A 16,289-nucleotide genomic window follows, 5' to 3' on the forward strand; every position below is an offset into this window, starting at 1 on the left:
TTGGTATGAACTCGACAAGCTGCCAAAAATGTCAGCGAGCACAGTTCAATATTTTACTTCGACCCCATTACGGATGGCCCCTTGTGCAATCCGGCTGAGATTTGGATTATGTACGAATTCAATTAAACAGGATCCATTCGGTGTCTGGGAAGGAGCAGAGTGGAGCGCCATTGGGAATACTGTCGAGGATGTGAGGGGGGTCGAATGGCCTCCTTCCATGTTGCAGAGTCTGATTTCCTAAACTAACAGCGTTTGCCTGGAGTGTGTGAATATGAAAACATGAAACATTACTGTGCGTATTAAAAAAAAACTCAAAAGAGCACGGTTTCTCCCCTGCGTGGCTTGGCTGAAATTCGATCTGACTCACAGAGTGAAACATGAGCTGCTTGAAGCAGATCGATGGCACCAATGGTAAACTGTGCCGGGAAACTGGCATTTCCAGATCCTGAAACCCGGAGTTCCCTGCTTTGCTGTATTGCACTGACAACACACCCTCTCTGGGCTGGGAAACATTGTCAAATATTGGGTTCCATTTGGGGGCAAAGGGGCTGCTCATCCCCCCGCCGAATCTTCAATCAAATGTAAACACATACACTTCAAAAAAAAAATTTCCATTCCCTTCCCCATTCCCAAAATCCCTTGTATTGTTGCTGAAACGGTATTAAACGGGCCACAGCAGATGAGGCATAAGGAGGTGTTTGCATGTGTGAATGCCGAATGCAATATTCCCCCATGGTTTAAACTGTCGTTCTAACTCTGTCCCGAGTTGTAGCGCGCTTCGGACTTAGCACAGGAGCCTTGCACAGCACACCATTAAAAATATTCAGTCTATCAGCCTCTAACGTTTGTAAACCTCCCAACGCAGGTGCTGAACCAGATGGAGCTGTTTTCTATAACTGATGAGTGCTTTAAACTTTTGAAATCGGATTTCACAGCCATCCTCAGAGGACCACTCTCGAGCTTTGGCTTATTTCTAGAAATTTCCATTCGAACGTGGTTTAGGTAACCTTGTTTCGTGCACTTCTACCCAATCCCTCCCTCGTTCAAAATTGCGAATAACAGCTTGCGCCGTTTTCAAATTGCCTGCATTTAAAACATCGCCTGCAATCTCTGCAGGAACAGGGAAAAAAAAATGACGGTGCACAGAGTGACACACGGTTCACACTTTTTACTGCTCTCCGACCGGGTTTCCAAATTACACACACACACATGCGGTTTGCAAAACTAAAGCTCAGTGATGAGGATTCTGGCGAGTGAGAGGGGCGACAATGAACGCATTGGGTGATTCAGGGACCACGAAGAGTTAAAGAGACACCATCATCAGAGAGCGGGAGTTTGCCTTCCTGAGACGTTCCGCCGATTATAAAAGCCCAGGGACGGTCCAGCAGAAAGCCCCCTCTCACACAAGGTCCCTATCACGCCCCATCCCACATCACTGACGGCCTTACCTCACCCCGATCGCAAAATACCTCACAAGACTCCTTCCAGACGGACTTTGAAATTTGGAAGGACATTTTGCCAGTGTCTGGCTGCACGCAAGAGGTGAGCTAAATTTATCCTTACACTAAATAACATCAAAGTAAGAAATCCGAGGGAAAATCGTCTTTATAGAAATTTGCATTGGCCAGTAAAGGCATATGCGATTTATTTTTAAAAATTAGTTGCTGAATGATTGTCTGAATGTTTCCACTAATTTGCTTTCGAGGAATAATGTCATGAATGAAGGATGTGACCCCATCTCCACTGCATTACATTCCAAGTGACTGAAACTGCGTCTTCCCGTTAAACTACCTTGCACACTTTTTTTGATTTCTTTATTCAGTCTAACATCTGATTTGCAGGGCACTGTTGTCAACCTTCGGCTGGCCATCATGAAGTCGAGTTCCACGCTGTGCCTGATCAGGTTACTCTGTGCCCTATGTGGAACAAGTGCATTTGTGTCTTCAGTGAATGTCTCCAGCGCGCTGGTTTCCTCAAACTTCAGCGGGAAAGCGTGGCCCGGGAGAAAATACCTGCCACCGGGGAGTATCCCGAAAGTCAGGCGGAGACGGTACATCTCCCCAACTGACAAATCGGTTATTCTCGACTACCACAACAAGGTTCGAAGTCAAGTCAACCCCCCTTCAGCGAATATGGAGTACATGGTGAGTTCATTGTCTCATAATTGAACACCATCCCGCACCACTGGCGTTGTTCTGTCATCAATCAGTAACTCATGAAGGCTTCACAACTGACACACGTCTATAACACCCTGAGTTTGCTTCGTTGTTCTCAGTAGCTTCACACCCCCTGCCGGGGAAACGTCTTCAAAGCACGGCAAATGCAGTGGGGTTTTCTTTTTTTTTACACAAAATCCACTTCTTTTAGTTTCGGGTTCCCAGGGGGAAAAAAAAATCAAACCTAAAAGGGGATATGAACGATTTACTGGCGCACTGGAAATGAATTGCTGAAAGAGGTTGGTCTAAGACTGAATGTCCTTTTAATGAATTCAATAACAGGCAATTCCATGAATGCAAATAAAATGGTATTTGAATGAAAGTGCAATACTTCTACAATGCAGGAGGAACTGATTAGGTTTGCCTGTGTGACAAACACAGAGACTGTTCTGTCCAGGAGCTGTCAGCCCTGCTGAGTTTCTCCAGCATTCAAGTCTGTTTCAGAGTTCCAGCATCTGCAGTATTTTATTTTACTTAGTGTCAGTGTATGTGCTTTTCTGTCTCTGTCTGTGTGTGGCTGTGTGTCTCTCTGTCTACAGATCCTCTTTGTATGTGTGTGTATACATGTCTCTCTGTGTCTTTCTATGTTCACAGGTTCTCTTTGTGCATGTGTACACATGTGCCTGTGTGTCTCTGTGTGTCTACAGGTGTCTTTGTGTGTATGTGTGTGTATGTACATGTGCCTGTGTGTCTCTGTGTGTCTACAGGTGTCTTTGTGTGTGTGTGTGTGTGTGTGTGTGTGTGTATGTACATGTGCCTGTGTGTCTACAGGTGTCTTTGTGTGTGTGTGTGTGTGTAAGTATATGTGCCTGTGTGTCTTTGTGTGTCCACAGAAGTCTGTGAATGTGTGTGTGTATGTACATGTCTCTGTGTGTCCACAAATGCCTGTGTGTATGTACATGTGCCTGTGTGTCTTTGTGTGTCCATAGAAGCCTGTGTATGAGTGTGTGTATAGGCATGTCTCTGTGTGTCCACAGATGCCTGTGTGTGTGTGTACGTGTCTGTGTCCACAGATGCCTGTGTGTGCGTGTGTACACATGTGCCTGTGTGTCTTTGTATGTGTATGTATGTACATGTGCCTGTGTGTCTTTGTGTGTCCACAGAAGCCTGTGTATGTGTGTGTATGTATGTCTCTGTGTGTCTTTGTGTGTCCACATGTGCCTTTGTGTGTGTGTGAATACATGTCTCTGTGTGTTGTCCACAGATGCCTCTGTGTGTGTGTGTGTGTGTGTGTGTATATATACATGTCTCTGTGTGTCCACAGATGCCTCTGTGTGTGTATGTGTGTGTGTGTGTGTGTGTGTATGTACATGTGCATGTGTGTCTCTGTGTATCCACAGGTGCCTTTGTGTGTGTGTGTGTATACATGTCTCTGTGTGTTCACAGATGCCTCTGTGTGTGTGTGTGTGTGTGTGTCTGTGCATGTGTGTCTCTGTGTATCCACAGGTGCCTTTGTGTGTGTGTGTGTGTGTGTGTGTGTGTGTATACATGTCTCTGTGTGTCCACAGATGCCTCTGTGTGTGTGTGTATGTGTGTGTGTGTGTATGTACATGTGCATGTGTGTCTCTGTGTATCCACAGGTGCCTTTGTGTGTGCATGTGTGTGTGTGTGTGTATATACATGTCTCTGTGTGTCCACAGATGCCTCTGTGTGTGTGTGTATGTGTGTGTGTGTGTGTATGTACATGTGTGTCTCTGTGTATCCACAGGTGCCTTTGTGTGTGTGTGTGTGTGTGTGTGTGTGTCTGTACATATCTGTGTGTCCACAGGTGCCTTTGTGTGTGTGTGTGTGTGTGTGTGTGTGTGTGTGTGTATACATGTCTCTGTGTGTCCACAGATGCCTCTGTGTGTGTGTGTGCATGTGTGTCTCTGTGTATCCACAGGTGCCTTTGTGTGTGTGTGTGTGTGTATACATGTCTCTGTGTGTCCACAGATGCCTGTGTGTGTGTGTGTGTGTATGTACATGTGTGTCTCTGTGTATCCACAGGTGCCTTTGTGTGTGTGTGTGTGTACATATCTCTGTGTGTCCACAGGTGCCTTTGTGTGATGTACATGTCTCTGTGTGTCCACAGATGCCACTGTGTGTGTGTGTGTGTGTGTGTGTGTACATGTCTCTGTGTGTCCACAGATGCCTGTGTGTGTGTGTGTATGTGTGTTTGGGGTGTGAGTGTGTATGGGGGTGTGTGTGTATGTGTGTGTGTATGTGTGTGTATGTGTGTGTATGTGTGTGTATGTGTGTGTGTGTGTGTGTGTGTGTGTGTGTGTGTGTCTGTCAATGTGTTGGAATGGATCATCAAAAGTCAGAAAGCAAACTTTGAGAACCTGTCAAATTCATCATTTCAACTGGAACTAAGTGACTTGAGGTAACTAACAAATTCCAACAATGCAGTTAGCTCCCACTGCTGATGACCAACTGCAGGAACAGTCATACAAGTGGATTCAGCCGTTACAGTGCCTGTCAGTCATGGCATGGTTTCTCCCACTGTTGATGTCATCGATATGTGGCCACCAGCTGGTGCCAGAACTGGTTTTGCATCTGTGTGTTTGTTGGCACTCAGCACCTGGTGCTTGCTGTCCCTTATTTGTCACCCCTTTTCTGAACCCTCTCTGTCCTTTTCCCCTCACTGATTCTTGCCTGTTAGCCCTTGCAAGCCTATGCTGCTCCTTTGCTGCACTCATCACAATGGTTCATTGCCCTATATAGTATCTCATCACACACTGTTGAGAGAAGACACAACACCGGATCAGTCAAGGATACCCAGCAGTAACTCACACACAGATTCCTTCAGCAGCACCTTTACATCGAGAAGGACAAAGGTAGCAGATACGTGAGAACACCCCTACTACCTGCAAGTACCGCTTAGTATCTTGACTTAGAATTATCTTGCCATTCCTTCACTGCGTGTGGTCAAACTCCTGGAATTTACTTCCTCACAGTACTGTGAATTTACCTGCATCACGTGGGCTGTAGCAGGTTTTGGAGCTGCCTATCATGAGCTTTAAGAGCAATTAGAGATGGGCAATAAGTTCTGGCCTAACCAATGAAACCCAAATTCCATAAATGAATGCGAATATTGCCAAAAGTCCTTCCAGTCTTCTGTCAGATTAGAGAGTGCTGCGTTTTGAAACATTCCAAACACATCTTGAGACAGTTATCTCAGTGTCTGTCAGAATCGCATGATTCTAAATATACTTCAGCATTTCCATTTTCATTTAAGAAATTCAAGTTTTTTTTGGAGAAGAGGGCATGGCAGTGTTTGCAATGGTCTGTGTCATCTTTTATGCAGGTAGTTCCCCGGCAATATTGAGATGGGCACTGCACCAACCCATGCTGGGAATGCACACTGTATAGTTGCAGTGTGACAAAGTGTAGGAATAGCGTAAAAGTAAGAGATTCCTAGTCACAGCACTACCAGGTGGATAGTGCTCCTGTGCACATGAATTCCATGGAGTTTGTATGGGCAGATTGTGACAGTTACCAAACCTAAAAGGTTATGGTAACTTCAGTTGAGTGGGTTAACAGCTCATTAAATGGTGTGAGGCACCTCAACCCTTTTTTAAAATCATAATAAAAGCATAAATGTTGAAAATAGGGAGGGAGTTCAGGGTTGATCTCTCTCTCTCCCTCTCTCTTTGGCTCTCTCTTTGTTTCTGTTTAACGGTCTCTTCTTGCTTTTCCCGCTTTCTCTTTAAGATTCTGGAACAAGCATTGTGATTCGAGCATCTTTGGGTCAGCCAAGCTCCTTGGAGTTAGTCCAATGCATTACTTTTCCATTCTAGTACTGTCGATTTAATTTATATTTCTTTAGAAAAGACAGGATAAATGGGGTTGCCATGGAATCAGGTTAATTTCTCATTCCAGGTAGGTGTTTAATTTTAAAATATTTTACGGACTTCTAAGTATATTAAGGGGAGCAAAACAATTTGCATCTCATTTTCTGTTGTCAACAGATCAAATCTGATTTCCAGAACTCGATATTTATAATACTGGTTTCATGTTTGGAGTTTCAGAAAATAACACAACTTAATTATATCCAGAACAGATTTATACTTAAAGAGGATGCATATTCTACTTTGATTTTTGTTTTTATTAAACTACATATAGCACTGGATTGTCAAAGATGACAAATTAGAACAGACCCATTTGTTCCATAGATAGTAGCTATAAAGTTAGAAAAATGTTGGTGCTACTGGTGAATACATATTTATTGCTATTTCTTGGCCTATTATGTTAAATGAAATATTAGCTCACTTACAATAAACAGATTAAAATCATGTACATGTTAAAATGTCACACACGAATATCATCAATGGTATTTATCAGTAGAGTCTGCGAATAACAACCTTTAACTCCCTATGTCAGTTGAAAGCGGGCCAATTGGAAATGTTCCATCGAACGAGCATTAACTGAAATGCATTTGTTTGGTTTTGATTGGATAGCTGGAGGTTTCTAAAAGCCCTGTGACATTGCCAATATTGAACAGCAGCTGGTTTGCAGCTTTAGAAAATTAGACCACCAACAAACGGATGGTAAAAAAAAGGATGTCAGCCTTTCATCAGCATCATTTGTAACCATTTTGAGCAGAGATTTGAATGTTTACACAGGGTAGCAAAAACAGACTTTATAGGCAACCGAGTAGAAAAGGTCACAAAAACCAGGAGAGAAACTGAAAGGACAAAACATTCATTACACAGAAGGGAATAAGTTGCATCACAGAGATTTGACCAGCTGATTCTGTAATATCAATAAACATTGACCCCTCCATCACACAGGTTGATAATTACTGAACCGTCTTTATGAACCATAAGTTACAAAATGGTTTGCCCATCAACATAAAGGTTGTTGTTTAAAGGAGATTACTTATTGTCATAACTACAGTATAAATCGGTTGTATTCTGAGTGTTGTGTGATGTTAACATAGGTTTGTGCACTAATGCAGAAACTGAAATTTGGATGATATGGCCAATTGAAATTGGTATATGTGAATCCTTTGCCAAAATGTTAAAAATACAAACACAAGCTTAGCAATCAATGGGACTGCACGTATTTGCAGTGGGTGGCATTTATGTACTGATTTCAATATTGTGGTAATTCCATGCGTAAATCAGAGCCATCCCCTATTCAACACCTCACCCACAGTTCTCACATGAACTGATATTCTTAAAAATCTCAACTCATGTCAAATCTTTGTCAAAAAAAGCAATCCTTGTTTCAACATCCTTGAATTGAACATATAGTCACCTCCCAAATCTGTTCCTATCTTCCCAAAACCTGATGCTTGAAGCCCTCCAATTATGTTTCTGCCTATGTCACAAACTGCTTTCATGCATGTCACAAATTACACTCCAAGGAAATAGGACCATTGTAAACAATTCCTTCTCATCCTCCTTGACCTGTCTGCAACCTTTGACATGCTTGATGACACTAGCCTCGCCACTGCCTGTCTAGTGTTAACCAGCTGGCTGGGATTACACTCGCTTGGATAGTTCTTAGAACTATCAGATCATAGCCAGAGTATTAGTTACAATTGCTTCTTTTTTTCTGCTCCCACAGTGTTATTTCTCATGTTCCCAAGGATCTAACCTTGGCAACTTTCTATTTACCATTTACAGACTACCGTCTGCAGCACAGGACTTATACACTTAATGGTAAGGTCCTCGAGAGTGTTGCTGAACAGAGACCGTGGAGTGCAGGTTCACAGCTCCTTGGAAGTGGAGTCTGTGGTAGATAGGATAGTGAAGAAGGCATTTAGTATGCTTTCCTTTATTGGTCAGAGCATTGAGTACAGGAGTTGGGAGGTCATGTTGCAGCTGTACAGGACATTGGTTAGACCACTTTTGGAATATTGTGTGCAATTCTGGTCTCCTTCCTATCGGAAATATGTTGTGAAACTTGAAAAGGTTCAGAAAAGATTTACAAAGATGTTGCCAGGGTTGGAAGGTTGAGCTATAGGGAGAGGCTGAACAGGCTGGGGCTGTTTTCCCTGGAGCATCAGAGCTGAGGGGTGACCTTATAGAGGTTTATAAAATTATGAGGGGCATGGATAGGGTAAGTAGACAAGGTCTTTTCCTTGGGGTGGAGGAGTCCAGAACTAGAGGGCATAAGTTTAGAGTAAGAGGGGAAGATTTAAAAGAGAATAAGAGGCAACTTTTTTCACACGGAGGGTGTTGCATGTATGGAATGAGCTGCTAGAGGAAGAGGTGGAGTTTGGTACAATTACAACATTTAAAAGGCATCTGGATGGGTATATGAATTGGAAGGGTTTAGAGAGAAATTGGCCAAGTGCTGGCAAATGGGACAAGATTAATTTTGGATATCTAGTCAGCATGGACGATTGGACCGAATGGCCTGTTTCCATGCTGTACATCTCTACGACCATCAAAAAGCACAATATTAATTTTCTCTTGTGCCCTGGCGATGTCCAGCTTTAACTCACCACCCACTGTCTCAACTCCTCCACTGTTGCTAAATCCTTAGTCTGCTTATCTCACATTTGGTATTGGGTGGGCAGAAATTTCCTACAATTAAATTTTAGGGAACATTGAAGTCATTGTGGTCAGTGTATACTCCAAAATATTGTTCCCTAGTCACTTACTCCATCCCTCTCACTGGCTGCAGTCTGAGACCAAACGCTAACTTGTTCACAAAATTAGTGAATTAGTTAAGAGAGGTAAGCTTTCAATCCCACATTTTTTCTTTATGGACAGTCTATTCCCATTGTGAAGCAGTTGGCTTTGCCACTGTCTCAGCTCATCTGTTCCTGAAACCCTTACTGATGCTCTTGTTCCCTTCAGCTCTCACGATTCCAATGCACCCATCATAGAACATAGAACATAGAAGAATACAGCGCAGTACAGGCCCTTTGGCCCTCGATGTTGCGCCGATCCAAGCCCACCTAACCTACACTAGCCCACTATCCTCTATATGCCTATCCAATGCCCGCTTAAATGCCCATAAAGAGGGAGAGTCCACCACTGCTACTGGCAGGGCATTCCGTGAACTCACGACTCGCTGAGTAAAGAACCTACCCCTAACATCTGTCCTATACCTACCACCCCTTAATTTAAAGCTATGCCCCCTCGTAATAGCTGACTCCATACGTGAAAAAAGGTTCTCACGGTCAACCCTATCTAAACCTCTAATCATCTTGTACACCTCTATCAAGTCACCCCTAAACCTTCTTTTCTCCAATGAAAACAACCCCAAGTGCCTCAGCCTTTCCTCATACGATCTTCCTACCATACCAGGCAACATCCTGGTAAACCTCCTCTGCACCCGTTCCAGTGCCTCCACATCCTTCCTATAGTATGGCAACCAAAACTGCACACAATACTCCAGATGCGGCCGCACCAGAATCTTATACAACTGCAACATGATCTCAGGACTCCGAACTCAATTCCTCTACCAATAAAAGCCAGTACGCCATATGCCTTCTTCACCGCACTATTTACCTGGATGGCAACTTTCAAAGATCTGTGTACATGGACACCAAGATCCCTCTGCTCATCCACACTACCAAGTATCCGACCATTAGCCCAGTACCCCATCTTTTTGTTACTCTTACCAAAGTGAATCACCTCACACTTAGCTACATTGAACTCCATTTGCCACCTTTCTGCCCAGTTCTGCAGCTTATCTATATCCCGCTGTAACCTGCCACATCCTTCCTCACTGTCAGCAACTCCACCGACTTTCGTATCATCCGCAAACTTGCTCACCCAACCTTCTAGCCCCTCCTCCAGGTCATTTATAAAAATGACAAACAGCAATGGTCCCAAAACAGATCCTTGCGGAACACCGCTAGTAACGGCACTCCAAGATGAACCTTTACCATCAACTACTACCCTCTGTCTTCTTCCAGCCAGCCAATTCCTAATCCAAACCTCCAACTCACCCTCAATGCCATACCTCCGTATTTTTTGAAGTAGCCTACCATGGGGAACCTTATCAAACGCCTTACTAAAATCCATATACACCACATCTACCACTTTCCCCTCGTCCACCTCCTTAGTCACCTTCTCAAAGAATTCAGTAAGGTTTGTGAGACATGACTTGCCCTTCACAAAACCAAATCGTCTACCCTATGTAAACTTGAGGCCAAAGAAACTCTGCCAGAATTCCAGTTGAGAGCAAGATCTTTTCACCTATCACTTCTTGATGAAGGGTTTATGCCTGAAACATTGATTCTCCTGCACTTTGGATGCTGCCTGACCAGCTATGCTTTTCCAGCACTACATTCTTGACTCTGATCTCCAGCATCTGCAGTCGTCACTTCCTCCTTTTCAGCTATTACCAATGTGCTTGCTGATTTACATTGGCTACCAATTTGGAAAATGTATTTATTTCAAAATTCTCATCTTTGTTTCCAAGTTCCTGTGCAGTCTTACCCCTCTCAAGCTCTTTGTTCCCCTCCAATGTCACAAATCTCTGAGATAGCTATGTTTCTCTAATCTTACCCTCTTGCAGATCTCCAATGGTAATTGCTTCCTCATGGTGACTGTACCTGCAGTTGTCCAAGCCCCAAGTTCTGGAATATCCTCCCTAAACTGCTCAGCCTCTCTACCTCCTTTAAGACATTGCTTAAAATCTACCTTTGGGTTTTCAGACTTGATAGTCCAGATCATTATAGAATCCCTACAGTGTGGAAGCAGGCCATTCAGCCCATCAAGTCCACACTAAACCTCCAAAGAGCATCCCACCCAGACCCACCACACTACCGTAGCCCTGTAACCCCACATCATGTGTGGCTAACCCACATAGCCATAGACGCTATGAACAATTTAGCACGGCAAATCCATTTAACCTGCACATCTTTGGGTTGTGGGAAGAAACCAAAGTACCCGGAGGAAACTCAAGCAGACACAGGGAGAATGTGCAAACTCCATGCAGTCGCTCGAGGGTGGAATTGAACCCGGGTTCCTGGGGCTGTGAGGCAGCACCACTGTGCCATCGTGCCACCCATATCTTCTGGTCAGTGACCAGAGAAGGGGGCATTGGGGGTGGTCAGAAGGAGTTGCTGGGTTTGGGGGTTGATGAGGTGAGCACTTCTGTTAATCATTGAACAACTCCAAACATTAACAGTAGGAAATATTGGGGTAAGTAAATGGTTAAGTATCGTACGATAGATCCAAGTCTCTGTCCCAGAGGTCAGCATTGGAGACATTTTTATAGGGACCTGGACAATATAGATCTCCACATCAGAAATGTAATATTTCCAGGCAATTAGCGTGCATGAGCTTGGGTCAAGACCTCTGAAAAGCCCTGATGTGAAACAGTGGCAAACATTTCAATGTTCCTTACTATTGGCATCAGAAAATCTCATCCAGCGGTCCTTAAGGTTCAGGTGCTTAGCTGCTGAAACAGAAATCTTCAAAGAGAATATCACAAAAGGCAAGTTAAAAGTTTTTTAAAAAACTTTTCTTTATTATGGAACCCAAAGTAGAACCGTGTTGCTCCTCATTCCATTCTCCAATTATTAGCCATTGTGTGTCAATACCTGTTCCTTCTCCTAATTGAGGTGGTATGATAGCTCAGTGGTGCCTCACAGCACCAGGAACCCAGATTTGATTCCAGCCTCGGGTGCTCCAGTTTCCTCCCACCATCCAAAGACTGTGCAGGTTCGGTGGATTGGCCATGCTGAATTGCCCCACATCTAGGAATGTGTAGATGACTTAGCCATGGGAAATACAGGATTACAGGGATAGGGTAGGTGGGCAGGTCTGGGTGGGATACCGTTTGGTGGGTCTGTGTGGAGCTGATAGGCCAAATGGCCTTCTTCCACACTGTAGGGATTCTATGAGTCTAATCTCCAAGCTGGATGACCTAGCTGTGGGAAGCCAGCTGCCTCTGTGAGCCATGATCGGTGCCCTCAGCTCAATAATACTATGCCAACCAGGAAGGGAGACTAATTTCGATCACCCTACCACCAATCATATTGCACCATGCAGTTGATCTAAATTCAGCACAGTGCTTTTTGTATTCAAGGGCTGTACATTTGCACTGAGTGCAGGAAAGTTGCTTCCCTTTCGCAGAGGGCTTATGTCTTAAATAACAATTGTCAACTGCAATCAGAAAGGGGTTTTTGTATTGCACTCTATTTAAGATGCATAAGGCAACCCATAAGACAGAGCAAGAGAGAAATAAAATTGGAACATAGAAGGATGGAAGCATCTGCAGGGGTGGTGGAAAAAAAAACAGAAGTCACTGGTGCAGAGGTCCCCCTAGTTACCCAATCTAACTAAAAGGCTGAGATTGTCCTGACTCCGGGTTGCCAGAGAGTGAATGTATGACTAAAGATGTGAGCTGGAAGGACTTGGATTTCCTGATGTGCAGACTTTGTGGGAATTACCCAGGAAGTTTGAACTTCTGATGGGCAATTGCCCTAATCCCTATGATCCTCTGGAAAAGTTACCATCTCCGTGTTAAAGTCAGAAGCTTTGGGACAGTTCTGTTGTAATTCCCTAGCTAGTGACCCAGGAAATGTTAGACAGAAAGACATATCTAATTCTTGGGTAGCTGTACAAGCCAATGATCCAAAATCCGACCTACCCCATTATGACCTGAACTCCCTCCTTGACCCTCTGCCTCACCCCTTGACCCTCTGGCTCACATTCTGACCTACTGATACCCCTCTTCCTGATTGTCCAATTCCCTCCAATCTTCTGACCACCCCATAGACCCTTTATGACTGCAGTCTGACAGTCTCACTCACCCTGACCCCTGACTCCCTATCTCGTGACGTGACTCCCCTACAGTTTCCCACCTGACCCAACCTCGCCACCCTAATACCCTGTCATCGACCATTCCTGCCACGCTACCCACATACATTCCAACCCATAACGCCCACCGAGCACCTTTCCACCCTACCCTACCGTGTCATCCTATCACTCCAGCTTGCTTCATTCATTGGCACTTTGAAAAGCTGGCTAAATCTCCCAAAGCTCTGCAGCAGATTCCTGAAGGAACTTATCAGAAAACAGCAGCTGTATCATGAAAGGTGGCAGCAGCGTGATATCCCTAGCAGTCCAGCAGTATAAAAAATAGCTCTGTTACAAACTATGCTGTACAGCTCCAAAGAGGCCACATTCAGAAGTCCCTGCCAGGAATTCAGAGCTCTGACATGGCTGAAACAAATCAAAGTGGATGGCAATCCATCAGCGATTATTGCTGCCTGGAAGATTCAAGCCATAATTTTGGACAAATAAGGGGTGGATTCAGAAAATGGCATTTCTGAGCAGTACACTCTAGTGATGGACTAATTAAAGGAGCGTGAGGCATACAGACTGCAAAAATAAGAAAATGGCACAGTGCGGAATTCTATCATTCGGATATTGTCACGCCTCATTTCTCTCATACTCATGTTCTGAGGAAGAATCATATCAGACTTGAAATGTTTACTGTTTCTCTCTCCACAGATGCTGCCAGACCTGCTGAGTTTCCGCAGTGGTCTCTGTGTTAACTTCAGATTTCCAGCATCCTCAGCATTTTGCTTTTGGTCATGTGCAAAGCTGCTAGGCTGTTATAGGAGTCTGGTGCTCATTGTCCTGGGGCATAGAACCAATTGTGGAAAAGTGAGGGCCGTATATGAAGGGACATGACTGCATCTGAACAGAAACAGCATGCATTGTCAGAAATGGCAGAGGTAGTAAATGGAGCAGTGAGGGAGGTTTTCACCTGATATGATGGAGCTGAGAGAGTTGAGGGTAAGAGAGAGACTACGGAGAGAACTACAGAGCTGGAAAAAAGCAGTTAACATTTCAAGTTCAATATGACTCTTCTTCAGAACTCAGGTAGTAAGAGAAATGAAACATGAAATCTGACAATATTCCAATAAATAGAGCTTTTGAAAGTTGTTAATACATCAAGTCATAGAATAAGGGGAGGTGATAGCCTAGCGGTATTATCACTGGACCGTTATCCAGAGACCCAGGTAATGTCTTGGGGACTCAGCTTTGAATTCTGCCAGGGCAGGATGGTAGAATTTAAATTCAATAATAATTGATGATTTAAGAGTCTATTGATAAAGCCATTGTCAATTGTCAGGGGAAAATCCCATCTGGTTTGCTAATGTTTTTTAGGGAAGGGATCTACCATCCTTAACTAGTCTGGCCTACATGGGACTCCAGACCAATGTGGTTGACTCAAAACTAACCTCTGGGCATTTAGGGATGAGCAATAAATGCTGGCCTTGCCAGTGTCCCTCACCTCGTGAATGAAATTTAAAAAGTACGAGAAGAAGAGAAAAATAAGTCTATGAGAAATTGAGAGAAGGACTTCAAAACAATAAGAAAGCCAAAAAAGAGGATCAACACAGTTACAGTCAATGAAGGAGGGTAATAAAAAGTCAAAAATGGATTGGGGAAGAGCATGCTTAGTCAGGTGAAAGGAGAGATGATACAATGGATCAAATGGCTTCCTTCACTGTTATATATTTCTGTGGCTCTAAGTTTTCAATTTTCATTAATGGAGAGCAAACCTTTCATTAGAAATGTGAAGTTAGAAAATTGTCCATGAAATATCTGTTCCTTTTCCCTCTCAGAGACATCGCTCTTATACTTTTCTTAGATGTGAAAAATTGCAGGTCTCCCAATGGGTTCGGAGGCTTGCTCCCTTGGCAACAACCTATTCACAAACTTCAGCTTCATTTTACAGCTATTTACCTGAACTCTGGGACAGTTCCAGCAAATTGGAAAACAGAAAACGTGACACCACTGTTTAAAAAAGGAGCCAAACAAAAGGTGGGGAATTTATAGGCCGGTTAGCCTAACTTCTCGAGTTGGGAAAATGCTTGAATCTATCATCAAGGAAGAAATTGCAAGACATCTAGATAGAAATTGTCCCATTGGCCATCCGTAGTATGGGTTCATGAAAGGAAGGTCATATTTAGCTGATTTACTGGCATTCTGTGAAGCCATTACGAGCAACATGGACAACGGGGACCTAGTAGATATGGTGTATCGAGATTTCCAAAAGGCATTCAACAAAACGCTGTTGCATAGGATGAAGATGCATGGCTTTATGGGCAATGTTTTAGCATGGATAGAGGAGTAGTTAACCAACAGGAAGCAAAGGGTGAGGATAAATGAGTGCTTTTCTGGTTGGCATCTGCGACTAGTGGTGTGCCTCAAGGATCAGTGTTGGGACTAAAATTATTTACAATCTACACATATGATTTGGACTTGGCGACTATGTGTAATGTATCAAAGTCTGAATATGACAGTAGGGTGAGTGGTAGAGCAAAGTGTGCAGAGGACTATGAAACTTTGCAGAGGGACATAGTTTGTGAGTGGGCAAAGGTCTGACAGATGGAGTAGGATATCAGTAAATGTGAAGTCATCCATTTTGGTAGGAATAACAGTACAAAGGACTATTATTTGAATGGTAAAAAAATGCAGCCTGATGCTGTGCAGAGGAAACTGGGTGTCCTTGTGCATGAATCACTGAAGGTTGGTCTGCAGGTACAACAGGTAATTAAGAAGGCAAATGAAATTTTGTTCTTCGTTGCTAAAAGGATTGAGATGAAAAGCAGGGAGGTTATGTTGCAGGCTGTAGTGGGTGCTGGTGAGGCCACACCTTTTAGTCTCCTTACTTGAGAAAGGATGTACTGACCCTGGAGGGGGTGCAGAGGGGGTTCACTGGGTTGATTCTGGAGTTGAAAGGGTTGGCCAATGAGGAGAGATTGAGTAGATTGGGATTATATTCATTGAAATTTAGAAGAATGAGGGGGGGATCTTATAGAAACAAATAAAATTATGAAGGGAATAGATAAGATAGAAACAGGGAGGATGTTTTCACTAGTAGGTGAAATTCAGCTGGGGGTGGGGGGGGGCACAGCCTCCGAATTAGGGCGAGCAGATTTACAACTGAATTGAGGACAAACTTCTTCACCCAGAGGGTTGTGAATCTGTAGAATTCCCTGCCCATTGAAGTAGTTGAGGTTTCCTCATTGAATATTTTTAAGATAAGATACATAATTTTTTTGAACAGTAAAGGAATTAAGGGTTATAGTGAGAGCACGGATAAGTAGAGCTGAGGCCACAAAAAGATCAGCCATGATGATATTGAATGGTGGAG

General features: G+C 43.7%; 1 protein-coding gene across 1 annotated transcript in view; it reads left to right on the plus strand.

The window, feature by feature from the left end:
- Positions 1-1,182: 1,182 nt before the first annotated feature.
- Positions 1,183-16,289, plus strand: part of LOC122549601 (peptidase inhibitor 15-like) — a 37,567-nt gene continuing 22,460 nt past the window's right edge. Inside the window, exons 1-2 of the mRNA XM_043689428.2 lie at positions 1,183-1,542; positions 1,842-2,144. Coding sequence (XP_043545363.1) covers positions 1,872-2,144 — 273 coding nt within the window. The 5' untranslated portion in view covers positions 1,183-1,542; positions 1,842-1,871. The remainder of the gene's footprint in view (positions 1,543-1,841; positions 2,145-16,289) is intronic.

This window comes from Chiloscyllium plagiosum, unplaced genomic scaffold (genome assembly GCF_037043375.1).
Source record: "Chiloscyllium plagiosum isolate Xiang-an unplaced genomic scaffold, Cpla_swu_hap1 HiC_scaffold_4, whole genome shotgun sequence".
In the NCBI taxonomy this organism is placed as follows: Eukaryota; Metazoa; Chordata; class Chondrichthyes; order Orectolobiformes; family Hemiscylliidae; genus Chiloscyllium; species Chiloscyllium plagiosum.